General features: G+C 45.8%; 1 protein-coding gene across 1 annotated transcript in view; it reads left to right on the top strand.

Annotated features, from left to right (window-relative positions):
• Nucleotides 1-26,900, top strand: part of Dock2 (dedicator of cytokinesis 2) — a 413,359-nt gene that overhangs the window by 3,188 nt on the left and 383,271 nt on the right. Inside the window, exon 2 of the mRNA XM_057774274.1 lies at nucleotides 20,662-20,745. Coding sequence (XP_057630257.1) covers nucleotides 20,662-20,745 — 84 coding nt within the window. The remainder of the gene's footprint in view (nucleotides 1-20,661; nucleotides 20,746-26,900) is intronic.

Here is a 26,900-nt window from a genome sequence, read left to right as displayed (position 1 = left end):
GTATCGTAGATAAAATAGTGATGCACATGACAAGTCTCATTTTTAACATGCTTCTGGAAGAGGAGAGCTTAGAATCAACCTGCCAGGAAGGCAGCTTTCTGTGGCCTCTAGTTGTTGGCAGAGGGCCATTTACTGCCTTTTCCCATGGTTTCTTCTCTTGGCATCCACACCTTTGCTGTCTCATATTTATTCCTTATAACAGCACTGGTAAGAATGAGTTAGGGCCTCACACTTAGGGGCTTCATTTTAATTTATTCGGCTCTTCACAGTGCTTGCTGCAGATATAGCTCTTTTCCAAGATAAAATAGACCAGGACTTTAGCTTTTAAGTTTTAAGGAGACACAGTGAAGTTCATAACAGATCATGTGTGGTCTCTGCCATGGCAGCCAGAGATTCTAAGTGAGGCCTCAAGGCAGGAGTCTTCAGATTGAGAGCTAGAATATATCTATATCTATATCTATATCTATATCTATATCTATATCTATATCTATATCTATATCTATATCTATATCTATATCTATCTATCTATCTATCTATCTATCTATCTATCTATCTATCATCTATCTATAGTCTGAAGTGAACCCCTTAGGCAAATTTATATGGCATTTCACTTATGCTCATAGGGAGGGGAAAAAAAATCTCCTTTCTCTCCCTTTTTTGGCTAGTGCCCTGTAAATTACATAAAGGACAGATTAAGAAGAAGAAAAAATGAGCAGAAAGTGATTAGCATCCACATCATACTAATGCAGGGAGCGCCCAGGAAAGAGCAGCTCAGGGTTGCTTTGAACTTGCCCTTCTGTGGCAGCTCAACAAGGGGAGAGTAGAGTCTCAGAGAAGTGCCGGAATAAAAGGAATGGGTTTGGGCTTCCAATGGATAGGAGCTCACTCTGTGAAGCCCATCTTGGAGCCAACCCTCTATGGTTTCCATAGCCACAAAAGGCCCCTGTGGGCGAGCATTTATGTCTGGTATGTTTTCAGAACTGCCTGGTTCTTATCAGATAAAGGATGGTCCTCCAAAGCTCCTCTTTGCAGCGAGTCTCACTTTCTTCCGGTTTAAAATAATCAAACTAAAGTGGCCTAGCTGGGGGTGGCGTCTTTGGATTCCATAAAGGTGAGATGTTTGTCCTTACTGCTTGTCTCCAGCTAGGGGTTTTGAACTCCCTGAGGGGCGAAGAGTGATCTTCCCTGAGCCTCCTTTGCGGATGCTGGCGATGGCTGGCATTTTGGGTATTCCTTGGCTTGCCAGTCCATCACCTCCACCTTCACCTGGTATTCCCCTTTGTCAGTATATCCCCATCTCTTCCTTTTAAATGAGAATACCGAGTCTTATTAGGTTCGGGGAAGCCCTAATGACCTATTTTAACATGAAAGACCATTTAGTGACATGAATTGACATTCTAGGATACTGGGAATTAGGACACTAAGGTCACTCTGTTTTAAAGGGCAGGGACAAGATTCAAATCATATCAGGCTCTGTGGAGCAGAGAAGGGATTCTATCTCATATCCCAGTGGGAAAGATATGGAAGGGTTCTTGTCTACTTCCTAGTTCAGGGGTGTGGAGACCCTTGTAGTCCAGAATTGATGTGGTATTGTTCTCTGTATGCTGTGAATGCCATTGGTTAATAAAGAAGCTGCTTTGGGCTTGTGATAGGGTAGAGCAGAGCAACGGTGGGGGATGGGACTAAACTGAATGCTGGGAGAAAGAAGCTGGAGTGAGAGAGAAGCCATGGAACTGCCAGAGGAGAAAGATGCAAGCTGTCAGCCAAAACCTTGCCAGTAGGCCACGAGCCTCATGATAAACTATTAAATAATGGAAATGGGTTAATTCTAGATGTAAGAGTTAGCTAACAATATGCTTAAGTGATTGGCCAAGCAGTAATTTAAATAATATAGTTTCTGTCTGGTTATTTCAAGAGTCTGGGCGGCCAGGAAACAAACAAGCAGCCTCATTTGACATAGAACCTTGGACAGGGCTGTTTTGGGTTTGTGGTTTTTTTTTTTTTTTTTTTTTTTTTTTTTTTTTTTTTGTCTGTACCATGGGTTGTAATAATGAAGGACAATATTCATCCCAATAGGTCATTTTAGATATGTGTGGTGTGCGAGCAAGTGAGACATTTTAAGGCTCAAGAAAATCACCTAAAAATTCAGGAAGTACAAGCAGTCAGGCCTCCCAAAGGTCATGAACTTGAGAAGCCCTAAAAACATATGCCTCCTCTCCCGACTTCCCAGCCTCTCTAAATACCTCATCTCTGTTCTCCAGGTTATCTTCGTCACCCGCTCTGATTCCATCACTCTCTCTTAACACCCCTGCCTGCAATCTGTATGAGTTTGTGCTTCATGCAGCCACTGAATCTTCTGTGTCCCCAGAGGGAAGATCCAGAATGGTGGCCTGTTTCATCTTTTCAAAACGACAACCTGTAAAGCAGGCCATGGTTTCTAGAGGGAACAAGGGTGTTGGTTTGTGGGGGGATTGGAGAGGAAAGGGAAAACAATGTAATTATAGTTTCTTTTAAAAATATTTTTTTAAAAAAACAAAAACAAATCTTATACTATCACAAGAAAAGGTTGTTATCTTGAATGTCATACTTAGGAACTCAAAGAATTTATTTCGAAGTCTACGTTACAGGAACAAAACCCCTTTTATAAAATAAACCGAAACAGCAAAATAATGTAATTGCTTCTTAATAAATATTTAGATTTCGAGTTTTAAATAGGCCACCCATGTCACTGTCAACCTAAGGACAGACTCCACTCCCCTCAGGGTGCTGTCCCTGCCTGGTTCAATTTGTTATGGCTCTAGTCAGGTCATATGACTAGATGCTACTATTCTAGTTACTATGTTACATACATATGTACTAGTTACATAGTACTAGTTACACATGTTACTCTTCTAGCTAGAGGTACCGTGGAGGGGAGAATGCTGTCTGCGTAGGAGGCAAGCATGTAACCTGCTTCACTAACAGCTAAAGCGAACTTGCCTTCAGAGGACCCAGTTCTACTGCTCTAGTTGTCAAGGCAACAGGAAACTCTTATTTACCCACTTGCTCACTCACTCATTCCTTCTTCACTTATTTCCTGTATATTTGTTTGATATTTCCCAGGTCCCAGGCATCATGTTAGTCACCGAGGCTATTAGAATTAGCCCCAAATGGTCCCTGCCCTTTAGGAACTTACAGTCTGGTAACAAAGACAAAGGAAGTTTGTGGGTCAATCAGTAAGCGTACAGTTAGAAATTGTGTTGTGGCCTGTTGAGACAAATGAATACTTGCCCATGGATGGATATATTGTGGAGAAGAGTTTTAACACGGATCATCTGAGCAGATCTCCGAACAGTGGGAATAGAATTCTAAGAGATGCTTGGGGGCATCTTGGGAAAAGAGGTTAACCCTTATCTTGGAACTGGTCCCCAAATATTCATCCGATGAAACAGAAACACATGGATGGAAAATGCAGTTCTTTCCCAGTGCTACTTCTTTGGTGGCTGGCCTCCTTTGTGAAATTCCAGCAACTCGGTGTCATTTAGACATACCCTTTGGATTGGTTGATTAGGTCCATGTAAGGAGATTGCCCTACTACTTGTATATATGGAAACCTCACGAGTCAATATCCAGCTTGGCTCCAACCACTGTATCTAGGTCTGAAGAAGCTTTGGTGAAGGGTGCATTTTCCAAACTCAGCTTTCTTTTGAGTTCAACATCCTCATGGTTTTGCTGTATTTTGAGACAGGAAGTGTAGTGCCGTAATGTCTTGCTCATTTCTGGATGTCTGGGTTTGCTGCTGCTTTTAAAGCTTGCAGTCCTTTAATCATCAATCACACATAGGCACCGCGGTCTGCATTTTGCAGCACATACTGAGCAAATGGGGGATGACGTCTTTGTTGTCACCACCCAACTCCAGCAGAATCTCTGCAGAGACACCCCAAATGTTCCCTCTACTAGGGACTTGCTTCCGTCCCCCTTCTTGTCATTGGTGTGAATTGAGCAGCAGTCAGACTGAGTCAGTGAGCTGCTGAAGACATATTGTATTTTGTTCTCAGAGAACATCCTTTGTCTCCCTGCCCCAGCAAGGATGCTGCAGGCTCCTGCACTGGCTTCAGTGACAGAAACGAGGCCTGGAGGAGTGGGATGTGATTGTCACAAGGATGGATACTGTTGTAGATTTCTCTCCAGCAATGGATCAGAGAATTCAGAGTTCTGACAACACTTGGTCCTTCGGCCAAGGGCTACTATGGCAGAAAGAGATGGGGTTCTTGTTGCATTATAACATGGAAGAGGGTGACATGTAGTGGGGCAGACCCTGAGACACCCTGACAGGCAGAATCAGTTGCAGGGTGACAACACTGGTTCCAGCTAAGTTTTGAGGTTATTCCTGGTGTCTGTTACTTTTCTGTTGCTCTGAAGAGATATTGTGACCAAGGTGACTTATAAAATAATGAATTCAATTTGAGGCTCATGGTTCCAGAGGGTTAGACTTCGTGAACGTGGCAGCAGGCATGCTGGCGTGATGCTGGAGCAGGAGCTAAGAGCTTACAGAGAGAGAAAGCTTTCTGAGATTGGTGCGAGCTTTTGAAACCTCAAAGTCCACCCTCAGTGATACGTTCCCTCCAACAGGGCCTTACTTCCTAAACCTTCCCAAATAGTTCTACCAGCTAGGTACCAAGCATTCAAACATATGAGCCTCTGGGGTCCGTTTTCATTCAAACCAGCACAACCAGCAAGTGAGATGTGTGTGTGTGTGTGTGTGTGTGTGTGTGTGCTGACTTCACTGGCTGCAGCGGTAAGGGAACTTCCTAAGGGAAGAATATTCTGATTGGAAAGCAAATGCAATGCAAATAACGTCTCAAAAAGGAAGTCGCTTTGATGTGTAGGAGGCCAGGGTGACCGGATCAGAGGTGGAAGTGTAAGGACGGATTCTGTGAGAGGTGGTCGTAGGGAGTAATGACTTGTGGGTATCACGGGGACAGGTGATATAGCTGATGGACAGGTGGGGTGAGGTATTTCGGGGGTTGGAGCAGAAGAAAAAATGGCACATCTTACACCTGGGCTGACAGTGTCTTGGCTTGTGACAAGAAGGGAGTTGAGTGTCATAGCAGAGAGGTTGCTGAAACAGCTGCAGGGACCTAGATATGAGGCGGCAGTGGCTGTAGGTGTGTTGACATGGGCCTCACTTCTGGACATATGTGGAGCAAGGGGGTTTTCCTCATGGGTTAGACATGGGTACGAGAGACAAAGAGGAGTCCAGGGTGGTCCTAAGGCACCCGGAATAAACAACTGGAAGTGCCAGAACAGCATGTGAGGTTTCTCTACTCATTCTGGATCTACGTTGTCACCAGCCTCCTTCTAGATAGCGGCTTGCCTCACGCGTTCACAGCCTGGTGGGTGTAGAAAGGCATGTGTTACTGTGTCCGAACCTCACTGGTACCCAGGAGGAGGATGCGTTTTGCCTTCACAGGTGAGGAAAATGAGGTGGAGGAAGGTTTCCAGCTCATTTTAGGCTCTTTTGAAATCACACCTCAGTCTTTCACCTGCGCTGTGGTCCACTTTCTATTGCCATCACAGAACACCACAGACTGGGTAATTATTCAAGAATAGACGTTGATTTAGCTAGTGTGTTTGGAGGCTGGGAAGTTTGATAACTTACATGGTCAGCTTCTCAGCATCTACTGAGGGTTCTTGCGGCTTATTAACGTGGTGGAGGGTACCACGTGGTGAAGCAGAGCATTTAAACTAACTCAATTCTTCCTTCTTTTGTTTAACTCAGGCCGCCTTGGGGTTTACCTTTACCATGTCATCTAATTCTATTACAAGAATTTGGGGATTACACTGCCAACCCATGAGCTTTTAGAGGACACATTGTCTATGAATTATATAAATATACATTGCCTTTTCCAGTAGATGATCCACACAGAGGGCAGCCACTCCTTTGGGGGTACATTCTGAGTCCATCCAGCCCAAGAGTAATAGGAAAATGGGAGGGCAAAAATCTAATTGTTTAACGGTGGGTTTCCTTGAGAACCCAGCGGAAGCTGCTGGTCCGTCTTTGCAGAGAGCATGTATGTGTGCAGTCTGTGTTATAATTCATCCATTCCCATCTCTAGAAGCTAGTTAAGGTTCCCGAGAAAGTGTAGTCAGTACCCACTCTATAAAGTGCCCCAATGGATACAGTCAAAGCTCTATTCAGATCAGTTCAGCTTCATGAGTCCCTGTTGGGAATGAATACTGGATACAGCATTCCCTGCCTTTGGGGATGGCAGTTCAGTAGCAAATCTCTGCACGAGGCAGCAAATAGTGCCCCAGACACTCTCAATCTCCTGTTTCTCAGGTCGGGGCAGGTGGACCCCTTGCTTTGCATTACTGTGACTCCTGTTACGGCACCCATCACACCCCCTTGCAGTCTTTCATTGGGTTGTGTGGGACCTTTCATAGAATATGAGCTCCAACAAGGCAAGACTGACCCTCTCTCTGGTGTAGCTGTGCAAGACGCTTCTTTAGGTGTTGATTGGATGGGTGTGTGCGAGGATGAGTAGATGGATGGGTACATAGATGCACAGATAGAGTAGATGGATGAGTAGATGGATGGGTACATAGATGCACAGATAGAGTAGATGGATGAGTAGATGGATGGGTACATAGATGCACAGATAGAGTAGATGGATGAGTAGATGGATGGGTACATAGATGCACAGATAGAGTAGATGGATGAGTAGATGGATGGGTACATAGATGCACAGATAGAGTAGATGGATGAGTAGATAGATGGGTACATAGATGCACAGATAGGTGGATGGATGGATAAATGAATGCATAGATGAGGTTGGGACCAGGGAGGTAGAATTTGAAGTTTTCCCATTTCTGGGTCTCACAATGTTCAGGTGAACGGTTACCGATCTTCTCTCCATCTTCTCACTCCATCCCTTTCCTTGCAAGAGGCTATGTCCTTCTAGAGCACTGTAGCTCTTAAACTCCTTGATGCTGAGCCCTTGCGATTGGCCACTGGGCCAAGCCCGCTTGTTTACACCCTGGAGTTCCTTCAAGATGGCCTTGCAGTGTTGCTACACATCATGCTGCCTTCCCCACCTCCCTGTTTTTCACACCCCTCCTTCCACTCTTCTTCTGCCCTTTGCCCATGCTCTGTTTCTCTCCATAGCTCTAGTCTCACTTCCCTCATAGAGCCCTTTGCCCTCTGAGAGCTTACAGCTGCTGTGCCTGGCAGCTCGGCACTACAAGGGTTCAGGCAGCTCCTTGTTTCTTGTATGTGTAATCTCTACTAGATTTCAGAGGGTCTGGGAGAACCAGAGCCATTTACTTCTCTGTACTGCAGGATTTACCAAATTGCCGGAGACTTTGGATATCTGCAGAGAGGGCCGATGTGGTTGATTTTGTTACAATCCCTCTTTCTAATACTATAGTTATACACGAGAGTAAGATCAGGTGTGTGCGTGCGCATCCACGCCTGTGCCATGGAAAGTCCACATCATATGCCAAGCAGGATTTACCCTTCCTTGCTCCAGTTGATACTGTGAGTCACTCGTCAATCTCTTCCATTATACAGCAGTGGATCAGTCTGTTTTCTGTTGCTGTAACAAAATACTCAAGGCAGAATACTTACAAACAAGGGAGGTTTGTTTAGGTCATAGTTTTAATAGCTGAAAACCTAAGACTGCTCATGGGCTTTGTCTATGCAGCAGCAGATGAGGACTTCAGGGCCACCTGAGCCTCAGTGGTCAGAGTGGAAACAAGCAGCGAGAAGCCAGAGGCTGGGAAGGGACCAGGTGGTTCTTTTCTTTTTAAATTTTATTTAACTTTATTTGATGCACATTGGTGTGAAGGTTCCAGATCCCCTGGAACTGTAGTTACAGATGGCTGTGAGCCACCATGTGGGTGCTGGGAATTGAACCCGGATCCTCAGGAAGAGCAGCCAATACTCTTAATCACTGAGCCATCTCGCCGGCCCCAAGGGTGGTTTTTTTTAATAACAACTTTCTCTGGGGATCAAATAAGTACCATTTACTTGCAGTGCCTCAATGACCTAACCCTCTTCCACCAGACTCTGCCTCTTGAAGGTTCTACTATCTCCTAGTGTTGTGTCACTGAGGCCCCACCTCCTGGGTGTGATCATCTTGGTACACACTCAGCCTATGTGTAAACCATAGAGGATGGTTAAGCAGCATCTCTGGACTCTACTTATTAGAAAGTACATCTATCCTTCTATCTGGCCCTGAATTAGGGCAAAGATAAATACCACCAGAGGGAAAAACAGCCCCCAGTGGACCCAACCTGATTTCTATTGGCTGGGTGTGATCACCAAAGACTACACAATGATGTGCAGCACCAAGGGCTGTTGTCACAATCCAGGGACGGCCCTGGAACTACTGGAGTAAGGTAACAGGCCCATCTTTGTAAGAGGTGGGGTATGCAGTGGTGGAGACCAAATCTCTGAGGCCAGGCTTGCGGAGAAATTCTGGCTTGGCTCCATCTTCACTGAGTCACATTGTGCTTAATCTTGCACTGCTTCAGTTTCCTCGTCTGTAAATTAGAGATAACAATTATGCCCACCAACAGTAGCATAGCAAAGATTTAGTGAAAGTGAGCTGCCCTGGTGTTTCTCTGAGGTCTCCTGGCTGGTGAAGGAACTTCTCCCCTCCCCCTTCTCGTTCTGGTGATCTGTCTTGTCCCCTCCACCACCTATCCTTTCTCTTCCCTCCTGCCGTTTCCTCCTCTTCTTCCTCTCTTCCCCATCTGTCACCCAGGCTGGGGACCATCTCAAGTCATTTGCTGCCTTGCTTCTGGATTTGGAGCTCTGCCGGTTCCTGCAGCTGCCTTCTCTGGTTCCACATCAGGGCGTAGCTCTGGTGTCATGCCTGCCCACAGCCTCCAGGACATGGCTCAGGTGTGGCGCTGACTGCATTGCACTGGACCCTTGAGATACGCCCATCGGTTCTGTTCCATCAGAGAATCCCAGATCCGTCTCTAGAAATGAACTCCAGCCTATTGCATTGTCTCTCTTTCCCTTACTGGGTTTGTTCCTCTTGTCTAAACTCTATGAACACTTGGTGTTGGCTGCAGATTTTGTTTTCAACCATGCCACCAAATGCCAGGGCCCCAAATGAGGTTCAGACCGATCCTGAAGGGTCACAGGGCACTTGATAGCAGCAATGCCGGGTTAACATCTTCTGAGACAATCTCAAGACATTCAAGGAACGACTTCTCTGCCCTTTGTCTTCGTTCACATGCCATCCTTAACAGGGATTCACGCAGAGCCCAGCAAATATTAATGCACATCTACTGTGTCATTCTTGGCTTGGGAATTCAGCATCCCTGAGCTGGGGGAAGATAGGATATGGACAAGTCTCGTGTGTGTGAAATGAGGCATGATGTCAAGAATGGGCTGGTCAGAGAAGGAAGGAATTTGGATTCTGCTGAGTTCAAACCTACCTGCCATGGCAGCAGTTCTCAATTTATGGGGTGTGACCCCCGTGGGGGTCACATATCAGATATCCTGCATATCAGATGTTTACATTATGATTTATAACAGAGGCAAAATTATAAGAAGCAGCAATGAAATAATTTTACAGTCACCACAACATGAGGAGGTGCATTCAAGTGTAGCAGCATTAGGAAGGTTGCAAACCAGTTTTCTACAGCTTTCTAGTGGTGTGACTGTAGACAAGTCCTGTCCTTCCCTACTCTCTCTTCTCCCTTCCGTCTCTCCTCCCCTCCCATTGGGCTGGGGCCTTACACACCACACGTTAAGCTGGAGCTCTGCCATTGAATCACAACCCAGTCTGCTTCTCAAGGCTCTTAGTTTTTTGTGTCGGATGGATGACAATACTTTGGATGATCAAGCAAACTGATGTAAAGGAAAAGCCTTTGCTTATCTTCTCTCTCACTGAAGCCTCCGTTCTCAGAACAGCAGTTAGCATCCAGGAAACGCTCCTGTGACATTCCCTTAAGGAGATCTCAGTGTCTGTGCCTGGCCTATGACAAGTACTCAGTAAATGTCAATCAACCACTTTCTTGGCAAACTAGGGGCTGTGGTTAGAAATTAGACATCTGGATTGTCTGTCTGTCTAGCTTTCTTTCTGGTAGGTACCCTTCTTCCTGTGCCTCAGTTTCCTCACCTATAAACAAGGGGAATATACTAATTTCCTAACATACATTACATAGAGACAGGACACTTGTTGTACTGTGAGTCATAGGGCTATCAGAATGACATTCAATTTTACCTCATTTCTCTAGATTTATTTATTTTTAAATTGTGTACATGAGTGTTTTGTCTGCATGTCTGTTCACCACCTGCATTTCTGGTGGGAGGAGGCCAGAAGAAGGCATCAGATCCTGTGGTATTGGAGTTGCAGATGAGTGTGAGCCACTATGAGGGTGCTGAGAATTCAACCTAGGACCTTGGGAACAGCAATCAATGCTCTTCACCATTGAGCCATCTCTTCTGCACCCGTATTTGAATTCTTTTTTTTTTAATTGAAAAAATTTCCGCCTCCTCCTGCCTCCCATTTCCCTCCCCCTCCTCCTACTTCTCCCCCCTCCCCCCACTACTTCCCCTCCCCCCCCCCGTATTTGAATTCTTGATGTACAGAATGCTATTATATCTTTAGGAAGAACTGGTGCGGGAACCAGCGGGTTCTGTTCCCTAGGCTGACAGGTAACCCATCAAAGCCTCGCATTCATGGCTCTGAGGATTAGCAGTCTGTGGTTTCCACATGAGTCCCCGCTGGAGTTGGTGGCCTCAGGTGGCCCCAGTCCTTGGGAACACCCCTTTGACCCTTGGCTGTGAGAACAACATCTTCATGGGCTCCCACTGACTTTTTGTTGCTGGGATTCCTGGGTGCAACACTTGATGTAGGAGAAACTCAAGTCTTCTGTGCGGAGTCAGACACCCATGACGGGGGACAGGACCATCTGTGATAAGGACGCTAGGCTGGGACCTGTAAGTTGGCTGGGGACCAAGGCTGTGGGTAAACTTCCCCAGTTGTCTAGATCAGTGGCCATGTCAGTGACTCTTCTTCTGAAGTGTCCTTTGCCAGTCTCATGTTTGTATGTTAGTTCATTGTGTGAGTATGTGATAGTATGTGGGGGCCAGAGGACATTATACAGGAGTTACTTTGACTGTGTGAGTCTTGGGGACAGAGCTCAGGTTGGGCTTGGCATTAGGGGCCTCTACCCACCAAGCCACCCCACCAGCTCCCGTTCTAGATGATTTTGTGCCTCTTCCATTGCACATTTAACACAGTAACTGTGCCTCTTTGAGTAGGGACAAGTAGACAGACCTTCCCTCAGCCTGGTCAGAAACAACAGAGATAAGCAATCGCACTCAGCAAAGGGTGGTGTTCTGCCCTGGGGTTTCCTGTTAGTCATTTAGAAAATCGAACAGAAGTGGGTACTGGTAAGCAGAGTCACTTCCTTTGTCTGTTTTCCCCTACCAGACAAAGCTTTGAGAAGAGAGGTCCTCAGGCTAAGGGAGAATGGGCTTACGTGTGGCATCATTACTTTCATATTTACAGCCAGTGAGTCTGTGGGGCAGATACGTATGTCTCATTAGAGACCCAGTTTGGAAATGTCACCAAGTCGTCTGAAGCAGAGAGCTTTGAACTCTCTGGGCTGAAGTGAGCAGAGAGTGTGAGGGAAAGGACACTGGATGAAGGCCGCAGGACGCCGAGCAAAGCTCAGTATGCCCCGCCCTCCAAGTGTCTGTATGCTGACCTGATTTGCTGCCTAGGCAAACCCCCATCTGGGTGGTTTCCTTCGGTGGAAACCGCAGTCCAGTCGCAGTCGATCCTGCAGCCCTGTCAGCTCCAAGGCCTGCCTCTGGGTTGGAGGAGCAGAGAGTCAGTGCGGAGCCTGTTTAGCAAGGACACTAGCACACTGGCGTGTGTCCAAGTGCCGGCAGTCAGTGCAGGGAGAGGACTGTAAGCCAGGCCGCAAGGGGAGGGCATGGAGTAATGAAATGACTGGTTATGCAGAAGAGAAGCCTCTGGGTCCCCGGGGCTCTCTCCAGACTAGCTCTTAGACGAAGGATTAACTTCATTTAATGATGTTGACCCTCTGCGCCACTGACTGTCAACTGCTAGAAAGTGGAGTTAAAGGTGACATGAAGCTTGGGAAGAGTTAGCCGTGCTCTGAATAGCTGGCTTTTGGGAGATCTTGTAACGCTGCTTGGAAGAAACGTGACACACGTTGAAGGAGCTCTTAACTGTGGCTGGGTGTGCAGTGTGGCCTTTTGTGGCTAACGGTGGGTGGGCCTTTCAGGAATCTTTTGACAGAAAATAAAAACAACATCATTGAGAACGAGGGTGAACACAAGAAATCTTGGCTAACCGGGACTGCAAAGGAGGAAACAGGTGCTAGAAGGTACCTGTTTTAGATTGCAGGTGGTGTGCGGTTACATCATTTGCTTGTCTGAAGTGGTGATTGGCTGTCTTGGAAGGAAAGGGACTGGGTGGTGTCTAGATCTTTAGGTTATTTAGAGGAATCAGGAAGTCTCGGAATGGCTAGTAAGAGCTAGCGAATCCCAGCTGACTTGCTCAGGTAGCCTGGGTCCAAGGATCACCTGCAGCCTGCCTCAGACTTGAGCAGACATCTGGATTAGTATCCTTCACTGGAACTGCTGAGGTCCGGAAAGAGGCAGTCTTCTGTTCAGGCAGGCTGTCTGGGTTACAGAAGGACAAAGCATGGGGCAAATGCACACTGGGGCAGGCAGATCCCAGTCAGGTTTGGTGCCAGTTTCGCTGCTCTCTTGACCTTGTGCAGTACACACACCGAGAATGGCAGGCTATGGCCAGAGCCAGGAAAGGACAGAGATGACCGCTCGAGCTGGGGTCTGAGATCCTGCCTCATCCTTTCTATGCTTCTCTCGGGCCTCTTCATTGCCATCTCTGAGAATACTCTCATAGGGAGGTTAGGGTGGTAGGGCACACCTTGCCCTGGTGGCCACTCAGTATCCTCGTGATCTTGTCATAGAGATACCGTTAGTATATTCCTTGTAAGAAAATGAGACCCAGGGAGGTCACAAATGGCAGAGCTGGCATCTTTCTGAGTCACTCGGTTCTCTTTGCTGTGATTGGGAGGGGGGTGCATATGTTATAGAGATGGGAGGGTGAAGAAGGAGAGAAGAGAGAAAGGAGTTAAGTTGGGAGTGAGTGTCGGGGATGCAGAATAATCCATACAAAGCCGAGTGCTGCTTCACTCGGGATGTGCATAGGGCCAGGCAAGGCGCAATGTACTCCCAGCTCCGGCACTGTGAGACACTAGGTAACTATTACATCTCTGCTCTTCACTTGACATATGGACATGATTCTTTCCCTACTTGGAAGCAGTGCCATGAGGATTCAATGAGTAAATGTGTAGGAGGAGAGAGCGGAGCTTCGAACCGTGTCTGGTACAAGGGAAATGTCTGTCGAACACCGGTTCTTGTCAGGGGCAATTTGAGTGCACACTCCCTTCCAGGTAAGCGAGGCCTGGTTTTGTACAGTCTCTCTCTAGGATCCCTAAACCTGTGTAAAGTGTAATTTACTCCCTTGGTTCTCCACATGCTTTTCTGGGTAGTCAGAGCTGGCACAATGATGCCTTCTTTAGGGCAGAGAGAGGAAGTCTGGCCTGCTGCTGGCAGCTGCCAAGGTGGGAGGCGCCTGTGGAAGCCAGGCTGCCTGATTCCCCTGCTAGGTTACTGATGACCGTGCATCACTGAAGACACGCTCCACACACGGCCCCCACCTCTCTAGTCCCTGGCTCCCCAAGGTTCAACATTCTTCTCTGCCCTCCTGCTCACCAACACACACTTGTCCCTCCCAGCCGTACCTCAGCACACTCAGGTGCTTGGCGAGCAGTTGTTTCTTGGTAATTTTGACCAAACACACGGATCCTCAGCTTGCCTCTTTGAATCATTCTAATCTGCCCAGTTCTGTGATGCTGACCGCAGCTGTATCTCCAGCCTAGCTGTAGAAGATTTTCATTTCTCCAAAATGAATCTACTATCCACTGAGCAGTCACCCTTCGTTCTGCTCCAGTGACCACTTAGCTGCTCGCCAGCTCTGTTTTTCTGTTTCTGATCTTCCATATAAATGGAATGGAGTAATGGGTGACTTTGGGGGTCTGGCTTCTTTTACTTTGCATGACTCTCTTCTAGAACCATCTGTACTGTAGCATGTACTTGAGTTTATACTTTTATCTGGTTGAATATTATTCCATTGTGTGCATAGACCGCATTTGGTTCATATGGCTACTGAGAAATATCTGGGTTGTTGTGATCTTTTAGCTTAATCTAATAGCATCCAATGAAAATTCATGTGAAGATTTTTTTGTTTGAACTCTTGTTGACAATTTTTGGGTGTGAGCTGGAAATGGAATTGCTGGGTCTCATATTAATTCTCCTTGCCTCTGAAGATCAGACACACTGTCCCCTAATTGCTACACATGCCTTGTTCCCATGCTAAGTTTTGGGGATTTCAATTTTTCTGCATCCCTTTCAAACACTAAAAGAACAATCATGGTCACACCTCTGGGTGTGAGGTGACATCCCGTGGTTCTGATTCGCAATTCCCTAATGGCTTCAATACTGAAGATCTTTTCATGTCCTCTTCGGTATTTGTGGGTCACTAGTGAAATAGGTTTTTAATTGCTTTGTTCATTTGCAAATTGGTCTGTGTTGTCTTTTTGTTGCTACAATGTAAGAGTTCTTTATAAAGGTCGGGACAGTCTAGACTTTTTACTACAGATCTGATTCGCTGTTGTGAGTCTCTCTAATGGCCGCTGCCCATTGCAAAAAGCAGCTTCTGTGAAGCCTGGGAGCAGCACTATTTGATGATAATTTAGAGTTAGCTAAACATACTTTGAAGCGTGCCTACTTAGTAACAGTAGTAGGTTCTCCTCTAGGGTCTGTGAGCTCCCCACCAATGAGTTCCTTTGTTTGTTTGTTAGGAGATTTGATTTGCAATTGGATTAGAGCATTTTTCCCTTCCCTTCCCGAACACCCCTCCCCACTCTCCTTCAAATCCATGGCCTCTCTTTTCATTGTTATTGTATGCATATATATGTTTATATATGTGTATACATTCCCTATATAACCCACTGAGTTCATATTGTGTATTTGTGTATTCTTAGGACTGACCATTTGGCACTGGACAACCAATTGGTGTGCTCTTCCCAGGGGAGGGCCATCTCTCCTGCTCCTGACTTTCCTCAGTTGTCTGTGTTATTCTTTTGGTCCCCGCCCTTTTCCACACCCACTCCCAGCGACCTCTGACCATTCGTCCCATCTGAAAACTCTCTCTCTCTCTTACTGTCCCCCTTTCTGGTATGCACACGTGTCTTTGCCCCCTTTCTCTCTCTTTTCTCTTCTCCCTCTCTCTCTCTCTCTCTCTCTCTCTCTCTCTCTCCCTCTCTCTCTCCCTCTCTCTCTCCCTCTCTCTCTCCCCTTTAATAAATATTTTTAACTTTATGTCTATTTTCTGTGTTTATGTGTCTTTTACCCATCACCGCTACCACCGCCCATTTGGCTCTCCGGCCACGGGCTGACCCTGCCCGCTCGCTGCATGCGCTGCCCGGGATGGGCCACTGCTCTTAAACCGCCCGGGGATCTTGCAGGGACCCACAACCGTCTCTGCCAGGCTGGCAGCTGCTCCACAAACATTTTAAGAATAAAAGTCTGTAATTTCTTTTTTTTGGGGGGGGGGTTGGGTTGAGGTCTTGTGACTTTTCCTTTTCCTCTCTGGCATGTTTGTTGGCTTGTTCAGCTCACATCGGGGCAGTCATGTTGGTGAGATTTTACGGGTGTAGCTTCTAGCATTAATAGGAGATGAAATCTCACAGCAAATACCCTGGTCTGCTGGCTCCTAAAACCTTCCCCCTCCCTCTTCTGCAATGTTCCCTGAGACACAGATGTATCCGTTAGGACTGAGCTCCACAACTCAGCGTTTTGAGTGGTGTGGTTCTCTGTAGTGGCCTTTCTCTGTAGCAAAGGGAAGTTTCCTTGGTGAGGGGTGAAGGCTACACTTATCTGTGGGTATAAGGACCAATGTTTATAGATTGTTGTTAGAAATTATGCTGGTTTAGAAAACTAGTGGTTGTAGATTCTCCTCCAATAACCATGATTTTATTAGCACTGAGAGATAGCTAGGTTTCAGATACCAGGCATGGTATTCCTCTTGTTGATTTTTTTTAAAAAATTCATTTTACAAATTAACCACAGCTCCCCCTCCTTCCACTCCTTCCATTCCTTCCCCTCCCCACTCCTCAGAAAGGGTAAGGCCTCCCATGAGAAGTCAACAAAGCCTGGCACATTCAGTTGAGGCAGGACCAAGCTCCCTCCCTCCCACCTTCCCCACCTCCCCACCCCCACTTCAAGGCTGCACAAAGCATCCCATCATATAGAATGGGCTTCAAAAAAACCAGCTCATCACTAGGGATAGATGGTCCCACTGCTGCCAGGGGTCCCACAAACAGACCAGGCTACACAACGGTCACCCACATGCAGAGGGCCTGGTTAGGTCCTATGCAGGATCCCCAGCTGTCCGCCTAGAATCCATGAGCTCCTGCAAGTTGGAGTCAATGTCTCTCTGAGTTTCCCTGTCATGACCTTGCCCCCCCACCCCCCCCGCATCGAGTAGGTCTTAATCCAATTACAGAGCTGTCAGTTACTGCCAAGGATGTGTGGCACTACTGCACCCTTAGGGTTACTGTGCCGTGTTGGTCATTGGTGTACTTCATAGGCGTTATAGCCAGGTAGGACTTGGTTACCTCCTTCTTTGGAAGCTTGCATGGTGCCTTCTGGTATCATTAAAGCCAGTCCTCAGGGAAGGGGCATTCAGGTCAGGCCCAGCTTGGGGGCCTCTGGACCCTGTTTCTGAAGCGTGTGGTGTCTTTAGCAATAAGGAGTTATGTTTTACTTCTAGGGGTGAGCAAGGACAACAGCTAAAGGTTGTATGTTTGGGGACACACAACCCCAGATGTCTCTGGCAAACAACTCAAAAGAAGACTTCTCATGTCTGGTATTGGGGTTTTCATTAGGTGTTCTTTGGCTCTTGGATGTGGTGCCATCAGTCTAGGTGATAAAGCCTGATTAAAACTGTATATGTCTATTTATACACTGAATTATGTGCATTGAAGGTTTCCTTCTGAAAATAGTTAATACTATGATTCCCTGTATTACGATTGGGAGACTGTTTCCTGTCTATGGCATCTTTCTCCTCTCTCCCTCTGCTTCCTGTCTGTTGTAAGGCCAGTGGACTCTGTCATTGTTTTTGTATGGATACTAGACACCCAAAACTCAGGTCCTCATCCTTGCTCATTGGCACTTTACCAATGTTGCTATCTCCATGGGCCTTTGGGGAGGTTTCTGATGCCTTGAATTTTGCTTTTTTCATGAGTCAATGCTGGTAGTTTGTCTAGGGATATGTCCATTTCATCTGGGTTATCTCATCTTTTGGTGTACACGTGTTGAAAGCTTTCTCTTGTAAAGCTTCATTGTTGACTGAGCTTGCTGTAAGGGGCAGTGGGCGCTGGAGAACCATCAGCTTATAATCCTTTTCCTTTCTGAAATGTTGACAAAATGTCCATCCTCACTTTCGCTCTGACTTTGGTAGCCCGAGGCCTCTATCTCTTCTTAGTCTACCTACCTGTTGGTCACTTCAAAAGGGGCACATTCTGCTTTTGTTGTCTTCTTATTGCATCCTATTCTCTAGCCGACTTCTCATTGCTTAATTTGTATTATTTTCTTTTACCTTTGGGTTTAGTTTGCTTTCCTTTTGTTAGTTGTTAAGTAGAAATAAAGATAATTAACTTGAAGTCTATGTTGTGCTTCAAGGCAGGCATTTACAGCTACGATTTCTAATCATGCTTTTTGCAGTATTCATGGGTTTTGGTAGGTTGTGTTCTCGTTTTAATTTGTCTGAAAAGATTTCCTGTTAGCCTGTGCTTTTTGCACTCATTTGTGATTTTCCGGTTTTGATTCTGATAGGGATTTCTAGCTTTATTTTTCTGTGGGTGGTTTCTGACCACTATTTCTTCAATTCGTTTTTTTTTTCTGCCTGCTTTTCTCTCTCCTCTCCCTCTGGAGCTCCCATTAAGGGAATGCCAGTCATTTGGCCATAACACATAGATCTCTGATGGGTTCGCTTTTGTTTACCATTTTCTCTTGGTGCATCTGGGTCTGGTTTGATCTTAGCTGCCTTGTCTTCAAGATCACTGATTTTCTCTCTGACCCTGTTGACTCTGCTATTGAAGTGCTTTGATGATTTTTTTCATATGTGTTATTATTGTCTCTGTCCAGAGTTTCTGTTTGATTCCTTTGTATATATTTTTTTTTTGAGATAAGTTCTCACTATGAAACCACCCTGGCCTCACTCAAACCTGTAATCCTCCTGCTTCACCTTCTAGTGCTGGGATTGTAGCTGCAAGCCACCACACCCAGCTCCATTTTTCTAGTTTCTATGTCATCAGTGATAGTCTTTAATTCAGAGTCATTTTTCTTGTTTTCTCCTCTTTGTGTCATATTGTTTTTCAGTTCTTTAAATATTTATGAGAGATGATTTAACCCTTCATCTTCTAAGTCCAGTATTTGTTCTTTTACTTGCCCAATTTTCTTTTAATTTATTCTTCCCCATTAACTGGCTATACCGTCTTCCTTCTTAACATATCTCATAATTTTGAATTGAAAACTATATATTATTATGAAATTTGAATGTTAATATGATGTAATAGCTGTGAAAGACACGCTTTCCTTGCCCAGAGCCTGCTGTCATTGCTTGGGATGAGTGGCAGTGTTCAGATGGTTTAGTCGCTTTTTCGGAAATATTTTTATGAAGACCGTGCAATGTGTTGTGTGCAGACTGGAGACTATAGATACCTGGAGTCAAAAGAAAGGGGGGAAAGCTGGCATGCCTTCAGCATTTACTCAGGCCGCTGCTCTCTGCTCAACCTGACTTCCTGCTCACATGGATGTTGAGACTCAGTCAGGTTTCCTCACATTTCCCTATGCCTGTGCACGACATTCATGTTCAGCCTGTCTTTCCAAGCCATTATTCTTGGAAGAATTTCAGCCCTAATCCTAAATTCTCAGGGTTTGGGGAGGACATCTTTGTTGTTGTTCTTAAAGTCTTTGCCCTGGCAGGCGAAGGGAGTCGACTCATCTTTAATGTTTTAGAGATTGGTCACTGAAAGTTGCTTCTGTAAGTGAGTGTTCAGGGCCAGAGATGTAATAGTTGTGCAAGTGCAGGGAACACCACATACACACACACACACACATACACACGCGCGCGCGCACACACACACACACATGCACACATGTGCGTGCACACACACACACACACACAGCTCAAAACTTTTTGAGACAAGGTAGTTCATGCTCCAGAAACCTATATCAGTGACTCAGGCAGCCATCACTAAGACTGCCACTGCCATGGGGAAAGGAGACCATGACAGGTGATGCTGTGTAGCCCATCCTTCTCTGAAAAGGCACGGGTGATCTCATGTTCCAAACTATAAGAGTCTCTGACAACTCCTGATCCCAGAAACTAACAGTTTGGATGAGAATTCATGTTCCCTTGTTGTCCACCCCGTCCCCGCACCTCCTACTACTTCCTGGGGACTAAACCCAGGACCTTGCACTTGCTAAGGGAACACTGAGTTAAATCTCCAGTCCATGGATGGGAATGGATTCCTGAATATTAAGCACTCCTCCATGAACCCGGCAACCATTAGGGAAGAGTGTGACTGTGGCCTGCAGGAGCCTGAAGGGTTTGTTCTGGTGACGTCTAGGTTGACTGAGTTTGGGTAGGAATCAGGTAAGACGTTTTGTTGCGATGAAAGGCCTGACCTGACGGAACAACTTCAGAGGAGGGGCGTTATTTTGGCTCATCGTTTCAAATGAATTTCTGGCCACCATGAGTGGAAGGCAAGCAGAAGGGCCCAGTCTGTGGGGGTTGGGAGCTTCTGGCAATGACTTGTCATATCTGAATAGATCAGGAAGCAAAGGAATTAGGGAAAGTCATAATCAAAGGCTTACCCTGAGTCACCCGTTTCCACCAGCCAATCCAACACCCTAAAGGCTCACAGCCTTAAACAGCGTCACAGTCTGGCCACAGAGCTTTCTTTCAAACAGTGAGCTCATCCCATCGTACTTAGTGGACAAAGATGATCAGGTGGCAACACAGTAGTGGAGAGCATTGCATGTTGGGATTTTGCTGCTGACATGGAGTAGATGGGCAACAGGAGGCGGCTAAACTTAGAGGGAAAGAGAAGAGTACGGAAGCTGGATTAGAGCTTCCTGGCATTTCTTGTCTTGGTGACTGTGACCAGAATGTCTTCATTTCTGTTTCTGGACTCACAGCTCCTGTCTCACAATGGGTCCCTGTGAGGAGGGAAGAAGAGAGCATACAACCTCATGCCTGGCGCAGAGCAAGAGGCCAGATGTGTAGATGGTATAAGCAACCTCCTGGTCACCAAGGCTACAGTGCAGGACCAGAATGGGAAGAGGTTTTTAAGTGGGTCTGAATTGATGACTGAAATAGGCAGTTGGCTTTTGCGTTGACTTTCTATAGCCCACGTGGGTTTCGTACGTGTGAGACGGACTCATGGCAAAAGCAGCAAGGTGGAGCCAGGAGTCAAGATACCTAGAGGTCTCACTGACTGTCTCTGTGTTCCATTTAACAGCCATTTACAACTTTCAAGGCAGTGGAGCCCAGCATCTCACTCTACAGATCGGCGATGTGGTGCGGATACAGGAGACCTGTGGAGGTGAGTCGTTATTGCCTCTGTGGCCCTCAGATGTTGGTGCTTTCACTGTAGGAACCCAGGCACTTGCAGTACTCTCTCTAAGCATGCACATGCATGGCATGTTTAAGCACATCTTGCTCATTTAGTACTGTCAGCTTTTTGGGCCCACGGGTTCTGCATCCACGGGTTGAGCCAACAAGCGACAGACAATATTGCATCTGCAATATGTATATTCAGTTCCTGTCGTTACATAAACAATGCAACGCTATGATTATTTATATGACATTGCCACACACTGGATATTAGAAATGGCCTAGAGATGATTTAAAGTATGTGAGGACCTTCATATAGTCTGCATAGATATGGTACCATTTTATAGAAAGGGGCCTGAGCGTCTGTGGGCTTTGGTGCGGCAATCAAATCCTGGAGCCAATCTCGCCAGTATTTTGAGAAATGACTGCAATTAGAGTTTACTGAACAAAAGAAGTGCTTTATTATTTCAGGGATGTGCGTTTCATAACAAAGGCCTAACCGGCTGCCTTGATGTTTGCTATGCTAGGCATTTGCCACAGTCAGGGGACTATGGGATTCTGGGCCTGTGGATCTTCCTAGCTGTAGTTCTTTATTAATATGTGCACTATTGTAAAGAAAAATAAGCATCATCAAGATGCAGGAGGGTGCTGTAAGTTATCCTCCTGACTCCGAGAGAGAGGCTGTGCCGTACAGTAGTGTTATATAAAGACAGCTCCCGGAGGAGCAGGGGCCCAAGCCGGGAGTGTGTGCTGGGTAAAGTGGCAGCTCTTTGCTCCTGGAAAGCCATGTGGCCGTGAAACTAAGAGTGTATTGAGTTTGGTTCACCTGTAACGGTGGTGACGGTAGCGAGAGAGGGTGCATCTTAATGTCTGCTCCAAGACTACTGGTCTTGGACGCATGAGACAGGCAACTGAAAACTATCATCCAGGTTACTGATACACTTGATATTAAGAGTCAGATTAGTGTATAATTGCTTAATGAGTTTGTTGATGTGTCACTGGTGATCAACCGACTCTCCCATCCCTCACACCCAAGCTGTACTTCCAGAGTTCTCCCTTGCTGGGCCAGCTTATGGCTCCTCCTACATAAAGGACACCGAGTTCGAGGAGTATATGATTCCTGGGGCTGGCAGAACGAAGGAGGAAGCAGCGACTGGCCTGAGAATACAGCTGTGCCGTCTCGCAGAGAGTCCATCAGATGAGGCCCTGGAAAGGAAGACAGGGTGGTAGGGAGAGGTATACTACAGGGTAGACCTCTGTTGGGACACAGCAGCCAAGAGCCAGCTTGTCATTCCTGCAGACCAGACGCTACCTTCCATCCTGGAGAACCCAGAATCCTGCTTAGGTCTCCCATCAGCCCGTTAGACAGGTAGAGTCCTCTGCGGTGCTGGATGAACTGCCTGAGGCCTCCCAGGCAGTGGAGCCCCAGCTCTCTCTGCAGATGTATGCAGACGTGTTTGTGCATGTATGCACACCGACATGACCTTCATGCAAACATCTGTAACCTCACAACAAAGACACACACATACAAATACACAGGTACCCATAAACATAGTACACTCATAAGCACACACAAGATCACATATAAACACGTATACGTAAAAACAGAGGCGAACCAAGAAAGCAAGCAAATGGAAAAACCTTTCTTTGAGGAGGGTAATTTAGTGTTTCATATTTCAAAGAGACTTTTAAAGGGATCACTACAGAGAAATGAGAGCTGCTTATATGTAGTGCATGCTTTGGCAGTGTTCTTTGTTGGGTTATAAGTAATAGGGTACCATGTACTGTGCAGTGCCCAGGACTAGGGAACATTCTAGCCTTGGTTTTTTGAACACAGAAGATGAGCGTGGTTCAGGAAGTGGGTGGGGGAATGGTGAGGAGTGGATGGGTGAGGGGATACCTTCCTGTAGACTCAGGCCTGTTATTCTGAATCCACCACTCCTTCCAACAGGACAGCCCTGTGATTCACACATCTAATTCTACCCGCGGCAGAAAAACTTTGTTATCTGTAATCTTCTCATCAGTTTTTTTTTCTCATCAGTTTTAATTACTTATTATAAGATATCTTTTTCAACCAAAGACATATTTTTAAAATATCCTCAGAGGTTAACAATGATTAACTTTGGGAGACTGTAATATGAGCGATAACTATTTCACACTTTGTGCTTTACGGTTGTTTTCAAAGCGTTGGGATCAGAATAGGGCTTCCTGCCTCTACAGCTAACAGATTTTGGCTCAGGGGCTTCAGGTTCCTCGCCTGAAGAGTTGTGGTCACACCGCTCCTGAGATTGTTGTCTGAATCAAAAAGGGCAGACGAGAGAGGTGATGTAGCACTGGGCTTGGCTTAAGGTCAACATTTTGTGTTCCTTCCCTTCATCTGGTGGAGCTGCAAGAGGAAACAGGATGGATACCTATCTATGTAATATGGGCTCTGATCTGTTGGTAGCTGAATCTTCGGGTTCCTACAATGGATGAGGTTAGCCCCCATTTTTTGCACACCATATTGCTTTAAATAGGATCTGTCTGCTTTGAGTTCGTGTGAGGGTCCAGTCTCTGAAGTCTTACAGTAATAGCCTGAAGTGACAGGAACATTACCGTGGAGTTACAGGTCAGGCCGTTGGAAAGTAAAGTCGTGAGGGTGGAGGCCTCATGAGAGAATTCTGGAAGCTTTATAGCAAGTAGATGAAAGACCTTACAGATAGAGAGAAACGTAGAGGCCGATGTGGCGCGCCAAGGCGAACCCTCACCAGAGGCTGCAAAGTGCTGTGGGACCTTGAATCTCTAGAACCATGAGCCATAAATATCAGTGCGCTAAGTGTACTCAGTATGAATGGTGCAAGCACAATGGATGGGTTTTATGACAGAGATAGCATGTTATGATACAAACCCACATAGTTCAGGAGGGCTGTCACCTTTCCAAATATTTAGTGACATCCAAAACTCCAGTCTCGTAGTCAGTGTGAAGTCTACTTCCCTCCCTTTCTGCAGTATTTAAACCCTATTTAAAGGGGTGGCAGAAAGCGCTCTCTTTCTACTATCTGTCTTCCTTACTCAATTAAGCACTAAGATGAGTTAGCTCATGGCAAAAGCTATGCAGCTGGAGACGGACACCAGATGCCCGAGGCATAGTCATGTGAAGATGCCCCTGGCATGCAAATCCCACCATGCCTATGTGGACCAAGACAACAACTACCTACCTCCAAACCTCTTTCTTTCTCTCTTCTTCTTCTTTTGTTTGTTTTTTGAGACAGAGTCTCATTATGTAGTTCTCATTGACCTGGAACTGGTTATACAGACCAAGCTGTCCCTGGACTCCCAAAGAGCTGCCTGCCTCTGCCTCTGCCTCCCAAGCACTGGGATTAAAGACCTGGACTACCATGCCTAGCTGTCTTCTAGATCAGAGCGGAAGGTGTTCTTTTGAGGTAGCCAGTCTTATTTGGGGTCTACTTCGTAAGGTCTTCCCGAGGGATGTATGTCCCATGCTTAAACATTTGCTGCCTGGTTTGTCCTTTTTGGAATGACGGGAAAAGTCTCATTCTCTCTACTGATACTTGTGTATGTTAGGGGCTTGTTGGAGGGGTGGGACTTCTTGACAGAGAGTCCAAGAAGTGCTTGCATTTCAGTGGCCAATAAAATAAGACCATAGGGAGGGGTGAGAGGAGGGACCGACGATATCTTTGGTTGTTACAAAGCAATGTGATGTTGCTGCTGCTTTCTGCAGAGTATCCGTGGCATCCTTCTGAGACTCACTCTTCTCACCCAGCTACGTCTACAGCTCTTCAGAGCTGGCAGATGCCCACGCCTGGCATGCCTGTGTGGGCCGCAAAGAGCTGGTGAAGGCTTGAATCCACCACGTGCAGAGTGGAGCTTACCAGAGCCCGCAGCACCTTCTGTACTAGCAGTCCTGTCAAGGGGTGATCATGACCCTAACAATGGGGATGTTGTGAGCTCTTCACAGGCACTCTGTTCAAGCCGTACTCTGCCAGGAGCCCTCCTTTGTTCCGACCTGTGCCTGGAGTGGCTGGGTGTGAGTGGGACTCTATTGTTGAAGATGCTGCTCCACTCTCTGCATTTCAAGCCCAGTTTTCCTGTTGTTTGAATGAGGGTGGGGCTGAGGTGTCAGAGAACTTGAATTCTCTATTCTGTTGTCATGGAAATATGCCGAGAGGACATCAATTAAAAGAATGGTATTCTAAATCTGTAGGTTCTGGAAACAAAATAGAAAACACGACTAACTTGCTGGAATATGGTATTGGTTTAGTTACTTTCTAGAAGCAGATTGTATCATATCTACTAACTTTTTGAGTATTTCCCCTACGGCAGGCACAGGGAAATCTCTTGGAAATTTTTGCCTAATTTAATTTTGATGAGACAGGTACTAGGTTTATTTCTATCCAACATATCGCTTGTCAACGATCACACAGGCAGTAAGACTCAGATCGTCGCTCTAATCCGAGCTTTGATTCCAGCGTGCACACTCGTTTTTAAATGCATGCATTTTATGACGTGTAGCTGAGGTATGCAGCATGATGCTGTGGGATGTGGTAGTGAATGATGACGAACAGCGAAGACAATCGGCAGAGCTGTCCATCACCTCACAGCTACCCTGTTTTGGTACTGTTTTGTTACCTGTAGTCCTCACGCTGCACATATCTTTCTAGATTTCTACATCTACTGCTTTGTAACTTCTGGCCTAGGTCTCTTCATTCCCTTGATGCCCCCTCCTCTGTCTTCCTCTGTTACCACGGTTTCGTTTTCTAACCCCACACACTAGATTTTTTTTTAATTAATTTTTTATTTTTGAGATTATAATTTAGTTACATGCTTCCTCTCTATTTCCTTACTCCAAGCTCTCCCAGATACCCCTCCCTGCTCTCCCAATTCTCAGCCTCTTCTTCACTAAAATGTGGTTATCATGTGTATATGTATATGTGTATTTGCATATTCCTGAATATAACCTATAGGTTCTTATAATGTTACTTGTATGAATGTTTTTAGTAACTGAACAACCAGTCGATGTGCTTGTCTCTGGGAAGCCCGACTCTCCCACCCCCAGCCTTTCTCGGTTGCCTGTAGTTCTTTGTGTATGGTTGAGGCCTCTGTAGCCTTTTCCTCATCCAGTTTGGCATGTCCATTGGTGTCACCCTTGTTCACATTCGGGCTGTCAAGTTGGTGAGACTCTAAGAACGGAACTTCTGATATGACTAGGAGACACAGTCTCACAGCAAACTCCCGGATCCTCTCACTGTTTTGTCATTGTTGTTCTTAGATGCCACACACAGATGAGATCATATAGCATTTTCTCTTCTGATATGTACCGATCTGACTTAGCACATCATCCAGGTTATGTTAGCTAACAGAATCTCTTTTTCAAAGACTGATTAGCATTCGGTTTGGATACCACCGTTTATGCACCTCAGTTTCTTTGTTTATTCACTGGTAGGTGCTTCCTTTGCTTTTTACATTGACTTTTATGAACAGAGCTACTGACTATTGTGAACATGGGAACACAGACTTCTTTAAGAACTGGTGATGTCATTTCCTGTGGGTAGATGCCTAGAAGAGAGCTTATTGTTCGTGTGGTAGTTCTATTTTTAAATTCTTTATTAATCACCAGACTGTTTTCCATTGTAGCTATACCTGTCTATCTTTCTTCAACGGTTTACTTGATTTCCCTTCCTCCTGTACCTTTGTCAATATTTATTACCCCTTGGCTGTTTGGAAGTATCCTTCTCAAGGGTCAGGTTGTGGTGTTGCCTTGTTGTGGCTTTGATTTGCATTACCCTGATGACTAACAATGCCTGGCAACTTTTCATATGCCCAATGACCATCTTTGTGTACTCTCTAGAGAAATGTCATATGCTTTAAATGGGTTGTTTGCTTTTATACTATTAGCTTACATTAATCCTTCATTAATTTGGATATTTATCCATTATTAGACGAATTGTTTGCAAATATTTTATCCCAATCTCTAATTTGCCATCTAATTTTGTTCATTGTTTCTTTTACTTTGTGGGAGGTTTTTAATCAGAGCCCATACTCTTAACTTCTAGTCAAAGAGCTTCTATTTGATCTTGATATTATTATGTATCTCAAAACACAGGAAACTAAAAAGTATTCTCAGATACTCAGATAAATAGTAAT

This window comes from Chionomys nivalis, chromosome 7 (genome assembly GCF_950005125.1).
Source record: "Chionomys nivalis chromosome 7, mChiNiv1.1, whole genome shotgun sequence".
NCBI lineage: Eukaryota > Metazoa > Chordata > Mammalia > Rodentia > Cricetidae > Chionomys > Chionomys nivalis.
The sequence above is the reverse complement of the archived record's forward strand: the minus strand, read 5'-3'. Positions and strand labels throughout refer to the sequence as shown.